This window comes from Tamandua tetradactyla, chromosome 1, assembly GCF_023851605.1.
Source record: "Tamandua tetradactyla isolate mTamTet1 chromosome 1, mTamTet1.pri, whole genome shotgun sequence".
NCBI classification, from domain to species: domain Eukaryota; kingdom Metazoa; phylum Chordata; class Mammalia; order Pilosa; family Myrmecophagidae; genus Tamandua; species Tamandua tetradactyla.
The window spans coordinates 155,648,687-155,669,687 of NC_135327.1; the positions used below are offsets into that span (position 1 = coordinate 155,648,687).

The 21,001-nt window shown below is 37.3% G+C and overlaps 1 protein-coding gene across 3 annotated transcripts in view; it reads left to right on the top strand.

The window, feature by feature from the left end:
• The window catches only part of TES (testin LIM domain protein), an 86,566-nt gene that overhangs the window by 47,603 nt on the left and 17,962 nt on the right, over window positions 1-21,001 (top strand). Inside the window, exons 1-2 of one of the 3 annotated variants that reach the window (XM_077114767.1) lie at window positions 271-450; window positions 20,619-20,704. In XM_077114767.1, coding sequence (XP_076970882.1) covers window positions 424-450; window positions 20,619-20,704 — 113 coding nt within the window. In that variant the 5' untranslated portion in view covers window positions 271-423. Of the gene's footprint in view, window positions 1-270; window positions 451-571; window positions 663-20,618; window positions 20,705-21,001 lie in introns of those variants that run through there. The other 2 variants (XM_077114808.1, XM_077114785.1) reach the window with 2 other exon arrangements.

Sequence of the window (21,001 nt, forward strand, 5' to 3'; positions counted from 1 at the left end):
GTCCCGAACAAACATAGGTACTAGCTCACAGCGTGAAAAGGACTCTCCCATCTTCAGCTGGAAGAAAGCTAGACCCGAATCCGTTACGACCAGGTCGGCAGACAGCCTGGAAATCCTGCCGCGGGAGAGAGCTCCGCCGGGCGCTGCCCCGCCCCTCACCTTGCCTGCGCAGCAGACCGGCGGCGAAGGTGCGTGCGGCGCTCGGTGATTGGCTGCGGCCCGGCGCGGCTCGGCTGCCATTGGCTGCCGCGTCCCCTTTGTTCCCGGGTCCCCCGCCGCAGGCCGGCTGCGGCTGACTGGGCGGCGGAAGTTTGACGGCGCTGGGCTTCCCTCGGAGTCCCGAGCACCCGCGGTAGGGCCGGAGGCTAGCGCGCCTGGGCGTGGGGCTTCGGACACAAGGAGTGAAACCCTCTGACGCACAACATGGACCTGGAGGCCAGAGTGAAGAAGGTAGGGGAGCGCTGGCAGCGGACCGCGGCCGCTTCACCTGCGCGGGTCGGGCCCCGGGGGCTGGTGCGCGGCGTCCAGGTACCGCCCCTCCCCGCACAGGGGGCGCCTGGCGGCCCCGCCACTTCTTCCATCCCGAGCTACCGAGCGGCGGCGGCGCGAGGAGAGGGCGCGGAACACGGCTCTCCCACCCAGCCTCGTCCCAACGGTTGGAGGTGTTTAAAAGTTTCTTTCATGTTTCAGTTTAGCTGGTGCCTTCCTAAAAGAAAAGGGTAAGGCTAAGGAGAGGCCGGCCGAGACCGTGACACGTCTTCCTGTCTCAGGAAATTCAGCTTTATTAAGCCTTGTGGTTTAGGGCGCTGGTCTGACTTTGACAGCTCTGCCCTCCTCCCCTTGCAGCGTGGCTGCCCAAGGCTCTCCTAAGTGAGTGCTGATTTAATGCACTTCCTTCGCACCCGCGGCTGGCTGATAAATTGAAAGGTGATGATTGCCACCCCCACCGCCGGCACCCATTCATTTCTTGAGTTCCAAGGCACTGCCTCCCTCTTTAGGGAGTTAATCTCTCAAAGAAACCGTTCTCCTTGTGTGGCAACTAGCTTCAGACGGCGACTATCGCGAGTGCTTTAGCGCCCAGAGCGTTGCCAGCCTGTCTGTTCCCCGGCCTCAGGACCGACCGACAGCCCAGCCCGACCCGCCCGCTGGATGTGGGGAGCCTCAGGTCGCCTGGGGGAACGGGGCGGGCACTGGACTGTGACTCAGAAGGAGTGCTGATGTCACGTTCCAGTGTAACGTTCCTCGTGAAAGGTCCCCTTCCACGGAATTGCACTTAGTGAGGTTGCAGTAAATTTAAGCTAACTGCCCTTGTCAAATAGGTAAAGAAGTTTTGCAAAGACAGAAAAGGGAAAATATAAATTTTCTTCCCTTGCACACTTATGGATATCGATGTTATTATTTTATCTTCTAAAAATAAAGTTTCTGACTTAGGCGTTAATGCTATTTCATGCCCCAAATTAGATTTTTGAAAATGGTTGTAATTGCAACCTTTGCTGTTTAGCAATGAAAATTTGCAATGGGAAAACAGTTTATCTCTTAGGACTAAAACCAACATTCAGAGGGAATCCAAGAAAAGAAAACAAAAGTGCATTCTAAGAGTAGTGTGATTGACTGCATTCTTTTATTTTCCCGTTTGGTTTAATGTTCTTATTTACCTTTAAATTGCACTAATAATTTTTTATTTGTGACTCTTATTTGGCACTAAGAAAAGCATTTATTTGCCGCTTAGCTTTCTGTTGAATACTGCTCTCATTCTGTTTTTCAAGTGGGTATGAGCTAATTAATTTAGTACTTGTCTAAAATTTGGGAATGGGGATGGGTGGAGTTTTGTCTATGCTTATAAGTATTGGTTAGAAAACTACTTTTTAAAACTCAACATTCAAACGTGATTTTGAAAGTATTTGAGGTAAGAACAAGTAATTCTGAGGGGGAAAGTCCAAATGTGCTTGCAAGGAAAAAAAACCAGACCTATTGATCAACCGTTTCCTCAGAGTTTGAAAATGTGGGTTTTGATAAATAATGATGCTGCAAATAGTGTAATTTTTCTCCTTCATCCTTACTTTAAAGGTTAACTTTTTAACCAAAATCTTATCTGCCTCTTTAATTACTCTCCCCCTCCACCCCAAGAAAAAGGAGTCCATAATTTAAAGCTTTTACAGATAATCCCATGACATTAACAAATCCCTGTTTCACTGCTTTGTCTTTCTGGTGATTCATAGGGTAGAGTCCTTAACCGGTAAATTGGGAACTACTTAAAAGACCCTAAAGAATCCCCAGTTTGACTGCCAACCATACCCTCTCTGTGTCCTTGTACCTTGACAAAAATTGTGTTCTGTGTTTTGGACAGAAAGTTTCCTGGCACAAAGGAGTTGGGAGTCTGTATTCTAGACCCAGAAATACATTTCACAGTCCTGGCTGTAATTTCCAAAAGAAACTTGTATGTAGAAATTGTTTTATAACACAACTGAAAAAGGAAACATTGCAAGATTATTTTTGATCTACCAATAGAACCTTCTTACCCTGTTTTGGAACCCAGCTAGTTTTCAAGTCTCTTTTCTTTTTGAATGGAGGAAAGTAACAGTTTCAATGTACCTTCAGAAAAGCTGATTTGGAAGGTTGGAACAAAGGTACAACCATTTAAATGAAACTAAATTTGACTTCTGTTTTAAGATACGTGGTATTTTTTTCTTCTAAAACTCCTACATTGTTGCTTTCATAAGGAATTTTCCCCAGGCATGTGAAAAATGTTACTTTTTGCCATTAACATTTTGTGTAAAAAGAATGACAGAAGTTTCTCTTTATTACACAGTGACCTAGGTAGATGATACTATTATAAAATTCTGGATTTGTAAAAGAACGTGGTGTCTCTGTCATTTGAACAAATTTGGATTAATTACCAGTTAAAACCCCTTATCACAAAGATAAAGTTTTTATAATTAAATTTTAACAGTATTTTATTTTGTTTGAATTAAAGAAGCTGTTATTAGGATGTGGAAAACAGGAGTTTGGTTATAGAGTTTTATTTTGATATCATTTTGTAGTAGAATTTGTCTTATATGTCCTTGCCCTGTCTTCTGAATTACTTGTCTAGACCTCTTCCTTACTTTAGCTTTTCATTGTAATTGACTTTGTGTAAATTGAGCCTATGTCTGCTTGGAAAAAACAATAGTCTTTGAGAAGCAGAAACAAAGTCTCATTTTGTGGTGGATGGTAAATCATGGCCCACAGCCAGCTGTTTTCCTCTTTCCTTTCTGTTTCTCTCCCATGAGAACTTTTTTTCTTTAAAGACATACCAGAAAGAAAGAGAAGTCCTGTAACTTCCCTGTACTCCCTGTAATTCCTGCAGGGCTTTTAGCTTTACACCTTATTCATTTTTTACTTACTTTCTAATCTGTTTTTTGATCCATCCAAATGTCTCAGCATATTTTTATTGACTCTTTTCTTTTTTCATTATTTAAAAAAAAATGAAATGTGTTTTCAGGATTACAGATCCCCGTTCTCTGTATCCAAAGCTTTTTTTTTTAAAAAAGCTTGTCATTAGCCAGAAAACCATAGTGAAAACAAGTGACTGCAATTGGAAAAAATACTGAACCACAAAGATGATTTCCATCAGAAATTAGAATGACCCTTTACTCGTAGTGGTCCCTGATTGACGCTGAAAAGGCAAGTAGATAATTACTTGCATGCTCAAATCTAGCAGATGAGTTTTCTGCTTTAAGCCATTCTTGCTGCAAAAATCATGGTCAAACCAGGCAGTAAAGAAAGGACAAAGTACATCCAGGGCTTGGCCTTATCTTAGAGGCAGTTACTCCGCATCTCAGAACAAGTGAAGAAGAAAGTAAATTAGTCCTGTGCTGGGCTTTTATCTCTTCTAACCCATGGTTACTTTCTCTAACTTGCCCTAGATATTAATTTGTATAGAATTCTAGTAGATTTTCAACAGATCTTTTACCTTATGCTTTCCTATGAAGTGGGTTTAGAGGTTTATATATCTGCTGGCTGTTAGCTTGTACTTACATCTCACCCCAAAGCTTCGCTTTATACTCCACTCCATCTACAATGCCAATTCTTACCCATCCTTTAAGACGACCCCCTCACCCCTCCATTCCCCAGTGCAACCTCCTTTAGGAAGTTTTTCTCCATGTTCCCAGCTAGACGCATAATCTATTTCTCCTGAATTCCCAAAGCATGTTATTTGTAACTCTTGACGCCTTGTTCTTTCCATCTGTATTATAGTTTCACCTTCTCATCTGACTGCAAGCTTATTGAGAGATTAATTCATATCTGATGATACTTGCATAGTTCAGTTCAAAAAGTATTAAAATACATGATTTTGTTTGCTGTTCAAAGCGATCTTAGACTCTAGCACCATTTTAAGAATGAAGAAATTGAGGCTTAACTAGGTTAATTTAAAACTTGCAGGACCTAATTATGAATTATAGCCTGCAGAATCTGTTCCTTCAACCATGTCACCTAGCCTCTTAATCCTCTTTTATCCCGTCTTGTTCAATAAATATATGTGAATGGCCCCAATATAAAAAGAGAAATAAGATACATTTCAGTCTTTTCATGTATTTATTTAAAGGAATTATATTGGAGGAAGTGACTTCTATTCCTATAAAATGACCTCTCTATTGATTTCTGTATTTTATTTATACTTAGCCATGTTGCATGTATGCCTTTTATTGTAAATTGCCATTGACCTTATTTGGAGAGAGTCGAAATTAAATAAAAGCATCAAACGAAATTTCTGGGAGACTTTTATAGGCAAAGAAATTCCATAAGTTCCAATAATATTTTGCCTCCTAACATTTAAAATGGTCCTGAGCAATACTGACCCTGTTCTTGGATCTGTATTTGGGGAGTTTAACCAGTGACATCTGGAACCATAGAAGGGTATTCATGGTTGGTCTATAGAAGAGTCTTAGCTGTGTGTTAATAAATCAGCATAATGTGGTAGGCTAACCCTCTCTTTCCTGTAGGAGCAAAGTGTTCAGAGGGGTCCTGGAATGACAGACCAGATGGCTAAGAATAGAACAACTGAAAAAAAAGAAAGAAATTAAATTCATAACTCTAGAAGGAGAGCTTTTGTTTTTTGTTTTTTGCTTTTTAAATTTTTCATTCTTCATATTTCCCATTCTCAATAAATTTGCTGGGAAACAGTGGGAAAACCCAAAATGATCAGCCGTTTCTCGTGGCTCTCACTGAGCATCAGGAGAATTGGACCCAGCACCATGACTATAGAATTAACATCATAATACATCATGGGCCATCATGAGCTCCAGAGGTTACCATCAGAAACCTCGTTGGTGCAAAGAGAATAGTAAACTGGGAAAAGAGGGCGACTTCTTGTATTTTATTTCTAAGAGCTAGAAATAGGATATTTGGTGGCCCCATATTAAGTTGCATGTAAGCCTTTTAGAGAAGCCAAGTCACTACAATGTGTCCAGAAATTATGGAAGGTCAGTAAATAAGTATCTGCTGTACTGTATGGATTGTCTCACTTCTCTTTATCAGTATGGTATTGTTAAAGTCAGTTGGAGCTGAAAGTTGGTAGGTCTGGGTGCACTCTAGTTTGTGTGATGTAGTCCACTTAGGATCTCAGCTTCTGATATTTATGAAAAGCAGCAGGTTTTTTTTTTAAATCGTGGGACTCTTTTTGACCTTGGGAAGTATCAGTAGTCTACCAAATATGTAATGTGTTTAAAATCACAGAAGCCTCAAATCTTGAAGCATAGCAGCATTGCCAAAATTGGTATATGTGTGTCTGTATACATATATACATATCTGCCTATAAACACACATATATAAATATGTGTATATACCTATATATTAATGAAAAGGCATAGTGTACAAATTTTAGTAATATATCAGTGCATTGTATCAGGAAACCTATAAATAGAACTGCATGCATTTTCATAAATCTTAGCTACTTTTCAACTTGTTCTTACTTAATTTGTTCCCCTTAATATTTGTGGGGAGATGTCAGGTTTAATTAATTAATATAAATCTGTAGTTGGAACTTCAGAGGCATATAAACTGCTTTTTTTCAGCCCGGGTCAAATACACTTCAGAGTGATGTATTACTTTACTCAGTATTTACTGAAAAAATATGAAGTATGGAGCTTTTATTGCCTTTAAAAAATTAAAGGCAATAAAAAAACCAAAATAAGATGACTCATTTATTCATTTCAAAACTATGTGAGGTTTTTTTGTTTTTGTTTTTAATGTTGCAAGCACTGTACTAGGCTCTGGGGTACAGTAGTGAACAAAAAGATAAGGTCCTTTGTATCACAGAACTTACTTTCTAGCAAGGAAAGACAAAGCAAATAATGTAAATGATAGAAAGTAAGCACAACTGGGATTATACCCATCAGTGAACTCTACAGGTCAGCAGTACACTGGATTTCTTACACAGGGAATGTGCAGTTTTGATGGTGATTCCTGATATTGGTTCCTGGTTTTGCAAACTTTGTCATCAGGGATTGTCATTTCATTTTTTTATCTTAAATAATAGTGAATGGAAGAGAAATGAGAAAGCAGCTCATATATTAGAATGTGGAAAAGCTTATAAATGGATAAAGGTTATAATAAATTACGACCTTCAACCTACAAAGTACACAGACTCAGTCTTCTTACTGATTACAAATGCCTTACAAAGAAGTCATTCTTGGCTGTGTTTCCTATTTGTAGTCATTGCTAACTTTTGTTTGGTAACTACTGCTATGATAAATTGAGACTATGATTTAAAAATATTATTTGTATTAAATCATTAATATACAGTACATACAGGAAGCTATTTTGTTTTTTAAAAAGTGATGTTCAGGGAAAGTCATAAATTATGAATTATGAAATCAGCTTCTTTGAAGCAAGGAAAATAGATGAACAAAGGACAAACCAAATAAAAAATAGCTTTCAGAACCTCATAGTAGTTAATGATTTTAAAGAAAAATAATTTGGTAGTTGATGTTTACCCCTGTTCTTTGAGTAATTATCCATTTATTTAAGTTTGCCTCAAACACTGTCATTAGAGGATTAAATTCAGAGGTTATGCTTAACAGTCATTGACTTTTCTGTAGAAGAAATGCAGTCAAATATAGAGTAGTTTCAACTGTTTTTCTAAGTGCCCTATTTACCTAACTCCCTATGTAAATAATAAGGAATTGGACCGATAAGGGTATGCATGACTATAATTTTCTAATGCAAGTTCATGCTATTACCCCAGAATGACTTAATTATTTTTCTCTTTCTTTCTATTTAACCAACTACTACATCACTTTCCATTGCCTGTGACAAAGGTGTTAGGAAAGGACAGAGGTGATAGAGGAAAGAACCACAAGAAATTCACTAGCTATAATTTGGAAACAGTGCTGTGAAAGTATTTTGTTTATTTCACAGTGAAGATATAACTATAAATATCAGTTGATTCCAAATATCACTGCTTTTCTTTGGTCCATATATTTTTTTTTTTAAAAAAGTAGAATTGCATAGTTTAGAATTGTTAATGTATCTTCAGTGGTTCAAAGAAGTGAGTGGGGGAGGGGACTGCCCCTCTCTGAGCAAACCTTGAAACGGGAGCTTTGTGAGAAACCAGCTATTGAGGATTGAATTGCTGAGATCTCATCTGCTAAGTTACTACCGTATGAATATATTTAATCGTTGAAATGTTGAATTATTCTCAGACCATGAATGATTCAGCCTATGTTTATTTTGGTTGCAAGTGTAAAAAATAGTTTCAGGGTATCCATTGCATAGCTTTTTCTCTGAACAGTAAACCTAGAAAATCGAGGGCTGAAAGCCTAGTATGCAAAATGCTTTAGTGCTGAGTCCATTAATAAGTCTGTTGCCACAGTAAACTTCCTTTTGCTTTGTTTGAGAATGAAGTGGATATCATGTTCAATTGCAAAATGATGATTCAGAGGTTAGGTAGCCTTGTTTTTATCTGATATGACCGCTTGATAGAATGAGTCACAAAGTGACTCAAAAAGGCAAGGAATCTTTTTTTTTCCTTTATGGGGATACTGGCTTACAATAAAAATAATTGGGGGCTAAACAAATTAAAAGAAAGTTACCCTTTGTTTCTCATAAATAATATTAGCAGTTCAGTTTAAATTTAAGATCATAGGATCTAAATTCCATTTTTCTATCAATATCAACTATTAACTTATATTCCCCAAGTTTTGATAGATTTTAAAAAAAGAAACTAATGAACAAGGCAGATATTAAATAAATTACAGTGCTGTATAGAATAAAATAAGTGCTATAAGTCAGTTTCTCAAAGTATTTGTAATGGAGAACTATTTTTTTTAAATCCCAATCTATAATGGGCCAATATTTTAAAAAACAAAACAATAATGAATTACTAAAAAAAAAAAAAGACAAAAACTAGATCAGTTTTTTTTTAAATTATTAAATTCAACAGGGATAAAATTGCTCTGGCAAATTGCTTAATAGTTCCTAACTTCTTACTCTCAGTTTCTTTAAATATCTTATTACAGACTAGTAACCAACCATTCACAGACTGCCACACTTTGAGTAGCATTGTAAAAATAGGAATGCAAACAACTATTATGGAGTCTCAGAAGCAGAAGTAATTAATTTTAATTGGAGCGAATGGGAGTACTTTATGAAGTACAGTTGTGGCTGGCATCTTCTGGTCTTTTGCTCCTGGATTGTGTAACATTCAGACTAACTGCTATAGGATAAATAAGGCTTCATTAGGCAAAGAAGACCTTCCGGAAAGAATAAATAGCATGAACCAAAGGTACATGATTGTCCAAAGGTACATGGTTGTGAAAGTAAGGAAACTTGATATTCATACAATTAACTTTTTCACTTTTTATTCTTTGTTTTAAAAATAAAGCCAAGGTACATGATCTGCAGTAATTTGTAATTTTCTTGAGATATAGATTTGAATTAAGGAAACTTGTCAGTGAGGTATATATAAGCCTAGCCTACTCTGAGGATCTTTTGCTTCACCCTACCTTTGATTCTTATTTAGTACATAGTCTTACTTCTTGGGTTTGAGGAGGACTTTTCATGCTGGGGTCTAGCTGACCTAGCTTGGCTCTAAGCTTGTGGGTTGGGACCATGTCAGCTCCAATGTCTTTCATCCTCCTTAGTGGAAAACAGAAGCAAAAGGTTGGAGCAGTAGAGGGTTTGCCCAACCAGAGGAGCATGTTTTAAACCTCTGTTGGTGCCAAAATAAGTGACATTGTCTAGCCCAAAGTCAAAGGGAAGAAAAGTCTGGTGTTATGGTTAAGTTCATGTGCCAACTTGGCCAGATGATGGGGCCCAGTTGTCTGGTCAGGCAAGCACTGACCTGTTACTGCAAGAGCATTTTGTGGCTGGTTAATAAGCCAGAAGGCTGTTAGTTAAATCATCAGCCAACTGATTGCATCTATGGCTGATTATGTCTTTGATCAACTTAGGGGAGCATCTTCCACAAGGAGAGAATCCACTCAGCTGGATTTAATCCAATCAGTTGAAGGCTTTTGAGGGGTGATGTCAGCACACACAGAAGAGAGAACTTTCATCACTACTCAGTCAGCCAGCTTCACCTGGGGAATTCATTGAAGTTGCCAGCTCACAGCCTCCATTAGGAAATTTGGATTTGTGCATCCCCACAGTTGCATGAAACACTTTTATAAAATCTATTTATGTGATACCGCCTGTTGGTTCTGTTTCCCTAGAGAATCCTGACTAATACATTAGATAGCCATTAAAAGGCCGAAACAAGGGTGTGGATGTATACAACTATTACATGGGTCCCAATTCCTCATTTGGGACCATTATGCCAATCTAGCACATGCTATAGTGGGAGTATTAAATTTGCAGACTTAAAGATACCTTTCTGAAAAATTCCCTTGTATCAAGAGTAGTCCATTCTTTGATGATATTCTGTACAGTGTCATAGCTACTTAATATTGGATTGGTCTTCAGCCCTTCTGAAAAACTGTAAAGGAAAAATTAACCTTGTAGTGTCCCTTACTTGAATTTTAGAAGGTCTTTTTTTCAATTTAGTCACTCTTCTGATAACTTTGAGATACAGTCCTTTTCAAATTCACTCAGGTAATGGTATTACCATGTCATGTGAAGAAATGTAGAACTCATTCTGTGGGAAATGGCAAGTCACCAAAGGTTTTTAATGAGAGAAGTAATAAGATCTGACCTTTTAGATACTTCAAAAAGCAATCAAAATATTCAAATATCTCAATAAATAGTCAATATAGTCAAATAAAACACAAATATTCAAATAATGCTTGGAGTTGGCTCTGCCAAGTCATAGCTGAATAGAAAATTATCCCAAAAGAAATGGGAAGATATTAAAGGGAAAGAGAGACCAGGCAGATTTTGGTGGCTTATGAACAACATTTCTTTTAAGATATCAGATGTGAAATAATAGTGATGTTATTTGTTAGCACTTTTCTCATGGGCCAGATGGAATCATGTCAGTGGATTGGATTGTCCTATCTTGTTACTCACTTCTCTGAAATACTCAGGGAATTTAAAGGAAGCATCTTTAGACATAGACTTGAATCTTTTCTTTTACACTTACCCACTGATTTGGGCATGTTTCTTAGCTCCCTTGGTATTAGGGGTCTACTCTGTGAAACATGGACAAAACCTCTTTAATGGGTCATAGATTAAATGGGTATTTTGGTTTGCTGAAGCTACTGAAATGCAGTATGCCAGACATGGATTGACTTTTACAAAGGGGATTTATTAAGTTACTCATTTACAGTTCTAAGGCCATAAAAATGTCCAAATTAAGGCATAAACATGAGGATACCTTCATTCAAGAAAGGCCAGTCATGTCTGGGGTTTCTCTGTCAGCTGGGTAGAGTTGTGGCTGGCATCTTCTGGTCTTTTGCTCCTGGATTGTGTTGATGTCAGCTCTGATTCCAGTGATTTTCTATATGTCAGCTCTCCAGGCATCTCCAAGTGTCTGTATCTAGGCATCTGCTCTCTGTATATCTGAGCTGTCTCTCTTTCTGAGTTCTTTTAAGGACTCCAGTAAACGGATTAAGACCCACCTTGAATGGGCAGTGTCACATTTCCAAGAAAATGATCTAATCAAAAGGCCCCATCCACAGTAAGTCTATCCCGACAAGATTGGATTAAAAGAACATGGCTTTTCTGGGGTACATAATGGTTTCAGAGCAGCACAATAGCTAACACAAACACTTAAAACAATGTGTGGCATATAGGAACTGCTCAATCATGTTAATTATTAATGTTTTCTGATGACCTTTGTTTCATTAGCTAGACCTTGGTACCAATAGGTAAGCATTTGGAGAACCAGAATGAAAGATACCTGAATACAGCATCAAGAATTTTATTATGACGTGTTCTTAGGAAAGTACTGCTATTTGGTATTTTGTTGGACACAAAGAAGTATTCATTTAAAGGTCAATAAAAGGATTTAAGTTTTTCTTCTTTTTAGTTGGTAATTATTTGGATTTTAGTTGTTCTTTTTTTCATTGATGGTAGTGAAAACATTTTGTAAGTTATTTCCAGAACTTGCTTGAATTATCTGCCATATGAAAATCACTGTGTGAAGAATTCAAAGGTATATTAGGTATTCTGAAGGAGGTAATTAACTTAATTCTATTCTTGTCCTTTATAGGAAACTGGTATAGTTTTGCTCAGAGATTTTTTTTTTATGAATTCTTTTTTTTTATGAGAGTTTTTATGATAAATTGCAAAACTGCCACAGTTCTTTGCAATGACCCCTGCCCCCCCCCCCCCATAAGAGGAATTTTTTCCCCCTACCCTTTCAATCTGGGCTGCCTTATGACTTACTTGGGCCAATAAAATGTGGTAAAAACTATGTTATGTGAGCTCCAAGCTTAAATCATAAGAGGCCTTACCTGTTACTACCTGCTCTTTTGGAACCTACCTTGCTGTTAACCATGTGAACAAGTCAAGGCCATCCTGGTGGAGGATGAGACAAGGAAATGGAGATGAGGCATTCCAGGTGAGGCCCCTCAAGACTGACTACCATTAGCTGGATTAGAAGGTGACCACAGATTTAGTCAGCCCACCCCATACCAGAAGAACCATCCAGGCGAGCCCAGTCCAAGTTGTCAGACATCTGCAGAAGCGCGAACAGAGTATCAGTAGCAGAAACTACAGAATAAATGGCTGTTGTTTTAAGCCATTAATGTTTATGGGTGGTCTTGTGCCAAAAATCATAGCGAACACCACCTCTGTTGCTGTGATATAGGTTTTCTCAGCCTACTACCATGAAAGTTGTGGAAGGGATCTTAAATAAGCCTTTCTCTACTCTGAATTAAGCTCTTAGCTTTCTACATGTGAAGGAATAAAATTCAAGCCTGAAGTTTCCCTGACATTATTTAGTTGCTTGAGAAGTTACCTTCTTCTTCATCTACTCAAATATAATTTTGAGTTCTTTGCTTGTTTTGTATCAAGATCAACAAAAATGAAATCAACATACAATTGGAATTTGATCCCAATTGTAAATAGCCGATTTATGCATTCTGAAAGTTGTCTGTTTCCCTTGAACCATTAGACAAATCTGAAATGTCTGTGAATTTTCTTTAGTGGGGAAGTCCTTAGACCACTAGTTTAAATATAGAACAAAGAGCAAGGGAATCCAGAATACTCCTTAGCAGATAAGTCAGAAGACTGATCAAGAATTAATTAAGGCTCTTCCATGTACTATTGTGTAAATATAGTTCATTATTTCCAGGGTAAGGTATTCAAGTTTGTACATCTATTCCCTCCTTTCCCAGTTTCCAAGACCCTTCCCTATCTGTTTTTTGAGACTTAGTTTTTGTTCTAAATGGTACTGGATGCCGATTATGGGCAAAGTCACAATGATCCATTTATGTATTTCTCTCTATTGAGCTTTAATTTCCAGTCCCTTTGGATTCTCCTGCCCTGTTAGGCAGTCTCCTGAAATGGCTCTCCCTAGCCAGTGCCACAAATCTTTCCCTTCATTCTCCAACCTGTGAAAACACACCTGTACTATACTGTCTTCCTGCATTTGCTCCAATTAGGTAGTTAGAAACTAGTGACAGTAAATCACTTGTACAGTCACCTTCCCTACATCCTCCCCCGTGTGTTCTAACTGGTTAGTCCTGAAAAATTGATTCTATAGCCCTAAGGCCTGGAAAGAAATGCTTATAATTGTCAAGTTTTAGGGTACAAAGAATCTTTATAAAGGCCTCTCAGTATACCACTATGTGTGAGATTGGCTCTTGAGAGCCAGCTGTGGAGGTCATGACACGCCCAAATTAGGAGCATTTGCCATGATGTAAATTCTTTTCATTAACTCCTAAATAAGCCTTGGGATCAAGTTTTAAAAATCTCTTTTATAGCTAATAATAAAGAGGCGTTGAGGGTTGTGTATAAGCACATGCCGTTGCAGAGTTGTCCTTCAGTGGAGGGCACAGTCAATCTTAAGAGAGAATTTCAGCAAGACACGTAGCCTGTTGTGATAACTTTTATAGCCTGCGTTGTCTTTCTCAAAATAACAGATTTCAGGAGAAGGCTGGTTTTGAGTAGAGCTCACATAGGAGATATTTTATTGGTGAATGTTTCAGTTAACTCCTTCTTTATACCAAATTATAAAAATAAGTTTATAGTAAAATGTTTGAAAAATATTATAAGTAACCAGCATAAAATGATTAGACAGAATACATTTCTTACCTAAAGAAATGCGGACTTAAAAAACAAAAGCCTAAATTATTTGCTCTTAATAATATTGTGAGAATATGTTAGGTTTTGAGTAGATCAGCAATACTGGGAAGTAGATAAGAGCTATTGACTGTAAATGCTACCTAATTTGAATCAGGTAATTTGCAACTGACATCACCAAGAGATACTCTGTTCATTTTCTTTTTACTTACGTCTATCACCAAATAGTTTATGTAATACAATAAAATGTATATAAGTCTTTTCACATTTTATTTTATTCTGTGTTCATTAAGGAGGGCTATGACATAAGAAAATTGTGACAATTTTCTCTTAAATGGAAATTTCTTGATAAACTTAAATTTTGTTTCTGGTTTGTGCCTGTGTTCTATGTGTATATCTGTGTGTGTACAGAAGTATGTATACATGTATATATATATACATTGGGAGAAAAAAGAAATGAGACGTAAGGCATAATATGATTTTTAGACTCTTTCTGGAAGACTGTCCCTGGTCTTTACTGAGTGATATTTTTTTGAGCAAAGAAAAAGAAATACAGTGCTTTTATTAGGACCAATTAATAGTAGCTCTTAATGACAATAAATTATTTCTTCATAGTCTCACTCAAGAAAATTGGCAAACTATAAAACTGAAGGGTGCCTCTTTTTTATTTAAATCTGACTTTCTGTGTAACATACCCTTTAAAAAAATATTGTGGAAAATATAGAACATAAAATTTCCCATTTTAAGCCCTTGTATATATACAATTTAGTAATATTAATTACATTCACAAGGTTGTGCTAACATCACCACTATTATTGCATGTATTACATCTAAACAAACGCTGATCCTATTAAGAAATAACTCCTCATTATCCCTTTTTTTTTGGTAGTGCAGTATTGGTAGAGATTGGGAAGTAAGCAATGAACTAAAAATGTAAAACAGTTTAAAATCTGGTGTTAATGATTAATCAGAATATATTGATGTGGGGAGGGCAGACTTTATGGATTACATCAGCTTTCTAAGAAATTATGTGCTGTGAGGAGTTATTTATTTAGAAAGTTCCTTTATCCAGAATATTTGGCTTTGTGAACAAGATCTAAAATGTTTTTGAGAATGCAGTGTAAATATAGAATAGATAACTACACATGCACACACACAGAGTAAGAAAGAAAATATATATATTTCATATAATCTATGTTGATGAACTTCATTCCAAGATGATTAAAGAAATATTGGTAACACTTACTTGGTTAGCAACCACATGTGATTTTTAGTCCAGAGAGAAATTTGGTTATGAAAACAGCAGGAATCAGATGATCTCACCCTGCATACTGCATAATATCTTCCAGACCCAAATTGTCTCCAAATCAACTCAGACCATGTTTGAAATTCCAGATGTTCCTTATCCCCTTTACCTTTTTCTTTAAAACATTTGACATGCAATACTCTTTTCTCCGTCAAAAGGGTCACCTGAAACATTGCCAGCTATCAGATTGCCTGAAATTATGAATATGGCGAAATTGAATCCATCCCCATTTGTTACTCTGAAAAAAGTGGGGAGTAAAGAGGTGTTTGGAGACACAGATCATGTGTGCGAATATAAATTCAGTGTCTGGAGACTATAGTTAAGGATACTCAGAAGTCCTGTTTTTCCGTGACTAGTGTTTCACTAGTCATCCAAATGAATGTTGGAGAGTCATTTTTATTTTTTCAAAGAGTCTTGCTAGGTATTCCCAAAGCCTGACTGTAGTTTCTCCGAATATAGTCAGTCCATGTTTTCTTGGACATTGAAGAAGAAAAATTAATCTGTCACATCTTTGCACTCATGTTGGCCAGAATGTGTTACTAAAATTATATGAATTAGACAGCTTTGGGACTTGCACACTTATGAAAAACATGTGTTTTTATGCACCAGTTGTTGACTCTGCATATCACATTTGCTGTTGAAATAATTACATCCAACAGAGCCGAGTTTTATTCTCAGAATTTAAATCTTTAGTTTCCTATGTATATTTTATATCCTGCTCCTCCAAATGATCCTGACTTGCAAGAGCCTCTAATTTATTCGCTTTTTCTGGTAGTTATTTTGTTTAGTGTTTAAACTTTGAGCAGATGACTATGCTGAAAAACAGCTAAACTAAGGTAAAGTTCATCTGTTACGTAGCTTACAGTAATAATTTTAGAATTAAAAAGATATCTTTGGAGTTGATGTAATTCAGTTTTCTCATTATTTAGAAGAGACTCAGAGAGTAGAAATGACTTCCAAGATCACAGAACAGTGACACCCTGGGACCAGATTGCCATTTTCCTGACTCTCCTTGAGTGATCTTTCTACATTTTCAGTTTATTTTATTAATTCTTGGCATCTATAACTAATGTGATTCTTGATCACTTCCTTTAATATGTCTTGCAGACTTAATTCTCACATCATAGGTATTAAATTCTAGCACACTTGGTGTTTATATTAGCCCAAGGATTTGAATCTTACTTTCTAAACAGCCAAACTGTCTTAGCTGAGGAGCTAAGAGTTGCTGGTATCTCTTTCCTCTCTATCACCCCATGCCTCTCATACCCCTGCACACACTCTGGGTATCCTTAAATAACACTTTCCCTATTCTTATCTCTCACCTAGAATTCTTATGCCCTGACACCTGGGCAGAAATTGCCCTACAGGCTTTGGATGTCCAAGAGTAATAGCCATGGCTAGTGAGTAAAAGGGGAAGGACCCTGACCAGGTAGTGTGGTCGGTACTGAGGGTGAAAAGAAGGAAAGAGAAGATAGAGAAGAATTCTGTATCCTGGACTTCAGGGAGTCCTGAACAGAAAGAAAGGAACCAGGAGGAGAAATTGGCTGAGTCCTTAGAGTGGGTTCCAGATCTTGGAGCTGAGAGGAGGCAAAGCTCTGGTGACACTCTGGAGAAGAAGCCCTCTGGACAGGCCTTGCTTGAGAAACAAACTGTCTGGGGCAGTTCTGGCTCTGAAACTTATTTTACTACGGAGTAGAATTAGTATGTTTTCCTTCGTCTGATGCATATTTAATTAGTGAAGGAGAAGAGCAGATAACTAGATGCCTAAATTGAAGTAGGAGCAGAATGAGAAGTAGTTTGCTTCATACTGGTCAAGGTGTCTCTGCCACAGTCCAATTTCATACTATAAAATGGGTTTAGTAAGAGTAGAGAACACAACTGCCCTCTGGATTACAATTGAATCTGGACTAGCTACATCATATAAGGAAGGAAAACACCAAAGAATGAGCGACATATCTTTGAGCACCATTGTGCTTTATCATAATAGTGGTTGATAAACAGGATGGGAATATGAAATTCCCATATTATCCCACCCAATAATGTCATAAATAGGAGCTGTTCAATACTGGGCATCAGTGAAGTTTAAATTTTATAGCTATACACTTAAAGCCACACAAATAATTTTACTTGTTGAAACTCCCATAGGAATATAAGTTCATTGCCAGTCTAAAACTCTCAGGTTTTAATCATTTAACTACTATTTAACCAAGGAGGTGAAAACTCAGTGTTTTTCTTTGTTTTTAATTAGGATTGCTTCAACTGAGTTTTAGCAGCAGAGACTGTATCATATTGCTGCCACCTCATTCCACTCTCTTTCATTTTTTTGTTCTCTTGCTGGTGTTTTAAAAATCCGCTTACTCCCTATGTCTGAGATATGGAGAATATGAAAGTGAGTGTGTTTGGAAAGGGAGAGAGGAGAAAACCCATAAACCTTGCCGGAAAGAACCTGTGTGGAGATTGTTAGTCTTCTAGGCAGGCCAGCAAGGGGGGAGTTTTCCAGGAAATATTGCAGAGCCCTTTTCTCAAATTACTGCTTTTTCCAAAGTTGTGTCTTCCTGTTGTCCCTGAGGGTCCTTCCCTTCTGAGATTTGGCAAGTGCACTCACTCACCCATCCTCTTCAGTTGACAACAAAGCTCTTTTCTCTAGGGCCGGTCTCATCCTCTCTCTGGGAATGTTTTCTTACCAGTCTGTTCAACCTGGTAGCTTAGGCATGGTGCAGAATGCTTCAGTAGTTTTATTTTCTTCTTCCTTTGAAAAAGGAAAAGAAAAGGAAAACTGAAACAAAATAAACACTTTGCCTACAACAGGGCTGAGCCTAACACCCTTCAACTGCTCTGGGATGTTCTTGGCTTTTGCCAGGCCCTCTTCGGCAAATGTTGGCTTCCTCTGCCTTGAATGCACTTCCTTTACCTCTTTGCTGCATTAGAGACTGTTCATCCTTTCAGTGCTCATTTCAAGCATTACTTGCTCAAAAAAGCTTTCCCTAACCTCCCCAACTAATTTAAATTCTCCTTTTATATTACAAAAAGCAAAAACAAAAACCTCTCAGAAAATCTACCTACATTTAAAGGGGTTGCAGGAGTGTTTTGGGATTTGTAGTTCTTTTCCTTAAGGTAAAACTGTGCCAGTGATCTCTCTTTGAAGACTGGAGAGCTCCTATTTCAGATTCTGTAGTGGTTTGCTCCAGCAGAACAGTAAAGAAGAAGTGAGACACTGACGTTTAGGTCTAGCTTTGCGGAGAACTAGCCGTGTATAGGAGCAAATCATCTCACATCTCTGGATTGTAGTTTCTAGATCTCTTTCAGGAAGGGGATACATAGTCCTGTCCAATACTCAGAATCTATGGTATGCTTTTAAAGAGCAGGACATTCAGTGAAATACAATCAGCTCTAATTCTAATAAATAAGTTGATAACCATTTAAAGAAGATAAAAAGTAGATAGGAAATGACTTGCCCCTATCCAAGGTTGACTTTGTAAATCAGCAATGAGCTATATCTAGGCCTTAGAGTAAAAAAGCTCTGCTGACTAATTGAGATTCTTACTATATTAGAAGAACTTCCTGTTTGCATTCAGAAATAGAGAGAAACAAGATGCTGTTATTCCAGTATGTTTCCAGTGGTTTATGAAGCTCAATGTTGCTCAGACCAAAGAATTCAGATTCAAAGACAGACAAGAATTTACAGTAATCCATTTAATTTAGAGATGGAATCATATATCTAAGCTAGTAAATCTTTGTTTCAAGATTTTATGCAGACTGAAACACAAGTTTGTATTGTGTATATGCATGTTATGGGTCATGAGTTGAATTGTATTTCTTACTGTGAATTATATATGAGAGTTTAAGAGCTGCTAATTTAAGCTATATGATTATGCCTTAATAATACACCAGGCTGATTCAGTATTACTAACTCTCCTAATGGAAAACTAGAAAGACATTGAATACAGAATAAATCCTAGTAGGTTTGTTGTTTAGCTTTGATATTTTAATGGAGAAAACTCTTTATTACTCTCCTTACGAAAGTCCAGAAAACTCAAATAACCCGTTTCTTTTTCTTTTAGCCCACTTTAGTTTTGCAGTGTGAATTGTGTTCATCAGAGAAAAGGAAACAATTTGATTCCTCAAAGAAAAAAAAAGTTTATTTGGGATTCACGTTAGGTATACAATTTAGAGTGGTCTAATTTTTTTGAAAATAGCAAATGTCGATATGGAAAAGTTGATGGAGATTAGTAAAATGGTGGACAGTTTTTCATCATCTTTAGAAGGTATATTTGAGATAAGAAATAATTTGGATTCCTGTAAGCTGCTTGGTGGAGGAGCTGGTTTTGAATATCCCCCAAGTTATTATAAACAGATGTGGTGAAGGAAGGGCTTCATGTGAGCTTCAGGGTATGTCAGGCTGATCTTTCAAGAAACAAGTTACAGTGTGGTTTTGATTACATAGTAACAAACAGCTTGGTAAAGCTACAAACGGTCCCGTTAAAAAAAGAACTATTATTTATCTCCTAGCACTAGTTCCAAGCACCAGGTGGTAATTTGTCAGCAGTTGCTGATCTGATATTTAAAATATAGAATAATTTTGTCACTAGTGATTTGCCTGAGTGCTGCTGCAAATACTGACTGATATTTTTTGCTCTCATAATATCAATAGTGGGGTCTAAGTGCTTGCATTGCCTCATTGTTGTTCCCGATTTTCACCACTTCCCCTTCTACTTATTAGGTCGTGTCTCAGCAAGTTCCCAAGGATTTTTAATTAATATGGTTAAAAAAAAATGTTTATGTAACAAGTAACAGTAAAGCCCCCAGATTTAAGGGCACAGGCCTTGGAGTCAGGTAGACCTATATTAAAATCTCTTCCCTACCATTTACTAGAACTTTGATCTTAAGCAAGTTCCTTGACCTCTCTGAGTTTCTGTTGTCATCTCTAAAATGGAGAATAACATTGTCAACTTTTTTTTTTTTTTGCATGGGTAGGCACTGGAAATCAAACCCAGGTCTTCGGCGTGGTAGGCAAAAACTCTGCCTGCTGAGCCACCGTGGCCCGCCCAACACTGTCTACTTTTATAAGTAGTTTAGGTAGTTTGAGGTTTTGTAAAATTTCAATGAGGTAATATAAATAAGGTGCTTACCTCTGTGGCTGGCATTCAATAAATGTTTGCTGCTACTATTTCAATTATATTTATCATTATATAAAGTGATAATTGTTTTAATTATAAGTCCTGAAAATATTTCACATTGTTCCTGTTTGCTACAAATTAAGTTATTTGGGGCCAGACTTGCTTTCTAACCTCTGGCTCTCTGAGTGCTCTGTCTCTATTCCATCCAGGTTACTTGTGGACAAAGACATGAATTCATGACTTTTGTGACTTGCAATATTTGTAGTTTTCTACACAAATGTATCCTGACACTTTTCTTTTCTTAAAAATCGAAGAGTAGTAAGAATATAAAGTATCTTGTTTATGTATTTGAAGCTACCATTTACATTCTTGGGTGTCATAATTGACTAAACAATGTGATACCTCGTAAAAGATTTGTTTGAAGTTGTATCAACTGGAGTGGTAAGTGGAATTTATAATTTATAATTTATTATTTTTTTATTTTAGGTTTTTAAAAATGTAATAATACGTACATGTTTTCTCTTTAACAGATGGGCTTAGGTCATGAGCAAGGATTTGGAGCCCCCTGTTTAAGATGCAAAGAAAAATGTGAAGGATTTGAACTGCACTTCTGGAGGTAATGTTTTGAAAACTACAAACGCATTAGTAATTTATACTCTTTGGCAATGTTTCTGCAGACAGTGGAGATCTTTTGCAAGTTCTCTGTCCTGGTCATTAAGTTGCAAATATATTATTTTTTCTATCGTTAAGTTCCACTGAGCAAATTGGACCATAATAACTGTGTTGAGAATAGTGTTTCTAGAAAAAGGCCATGAATTCTTTTGCTGGTTGCACTCAACAACCAATTCTTGAGACACTGGGGTTTCAAAGAGAGAAAGAATTCATTACTAGGCATAAAGTAGGAGAGCAGACA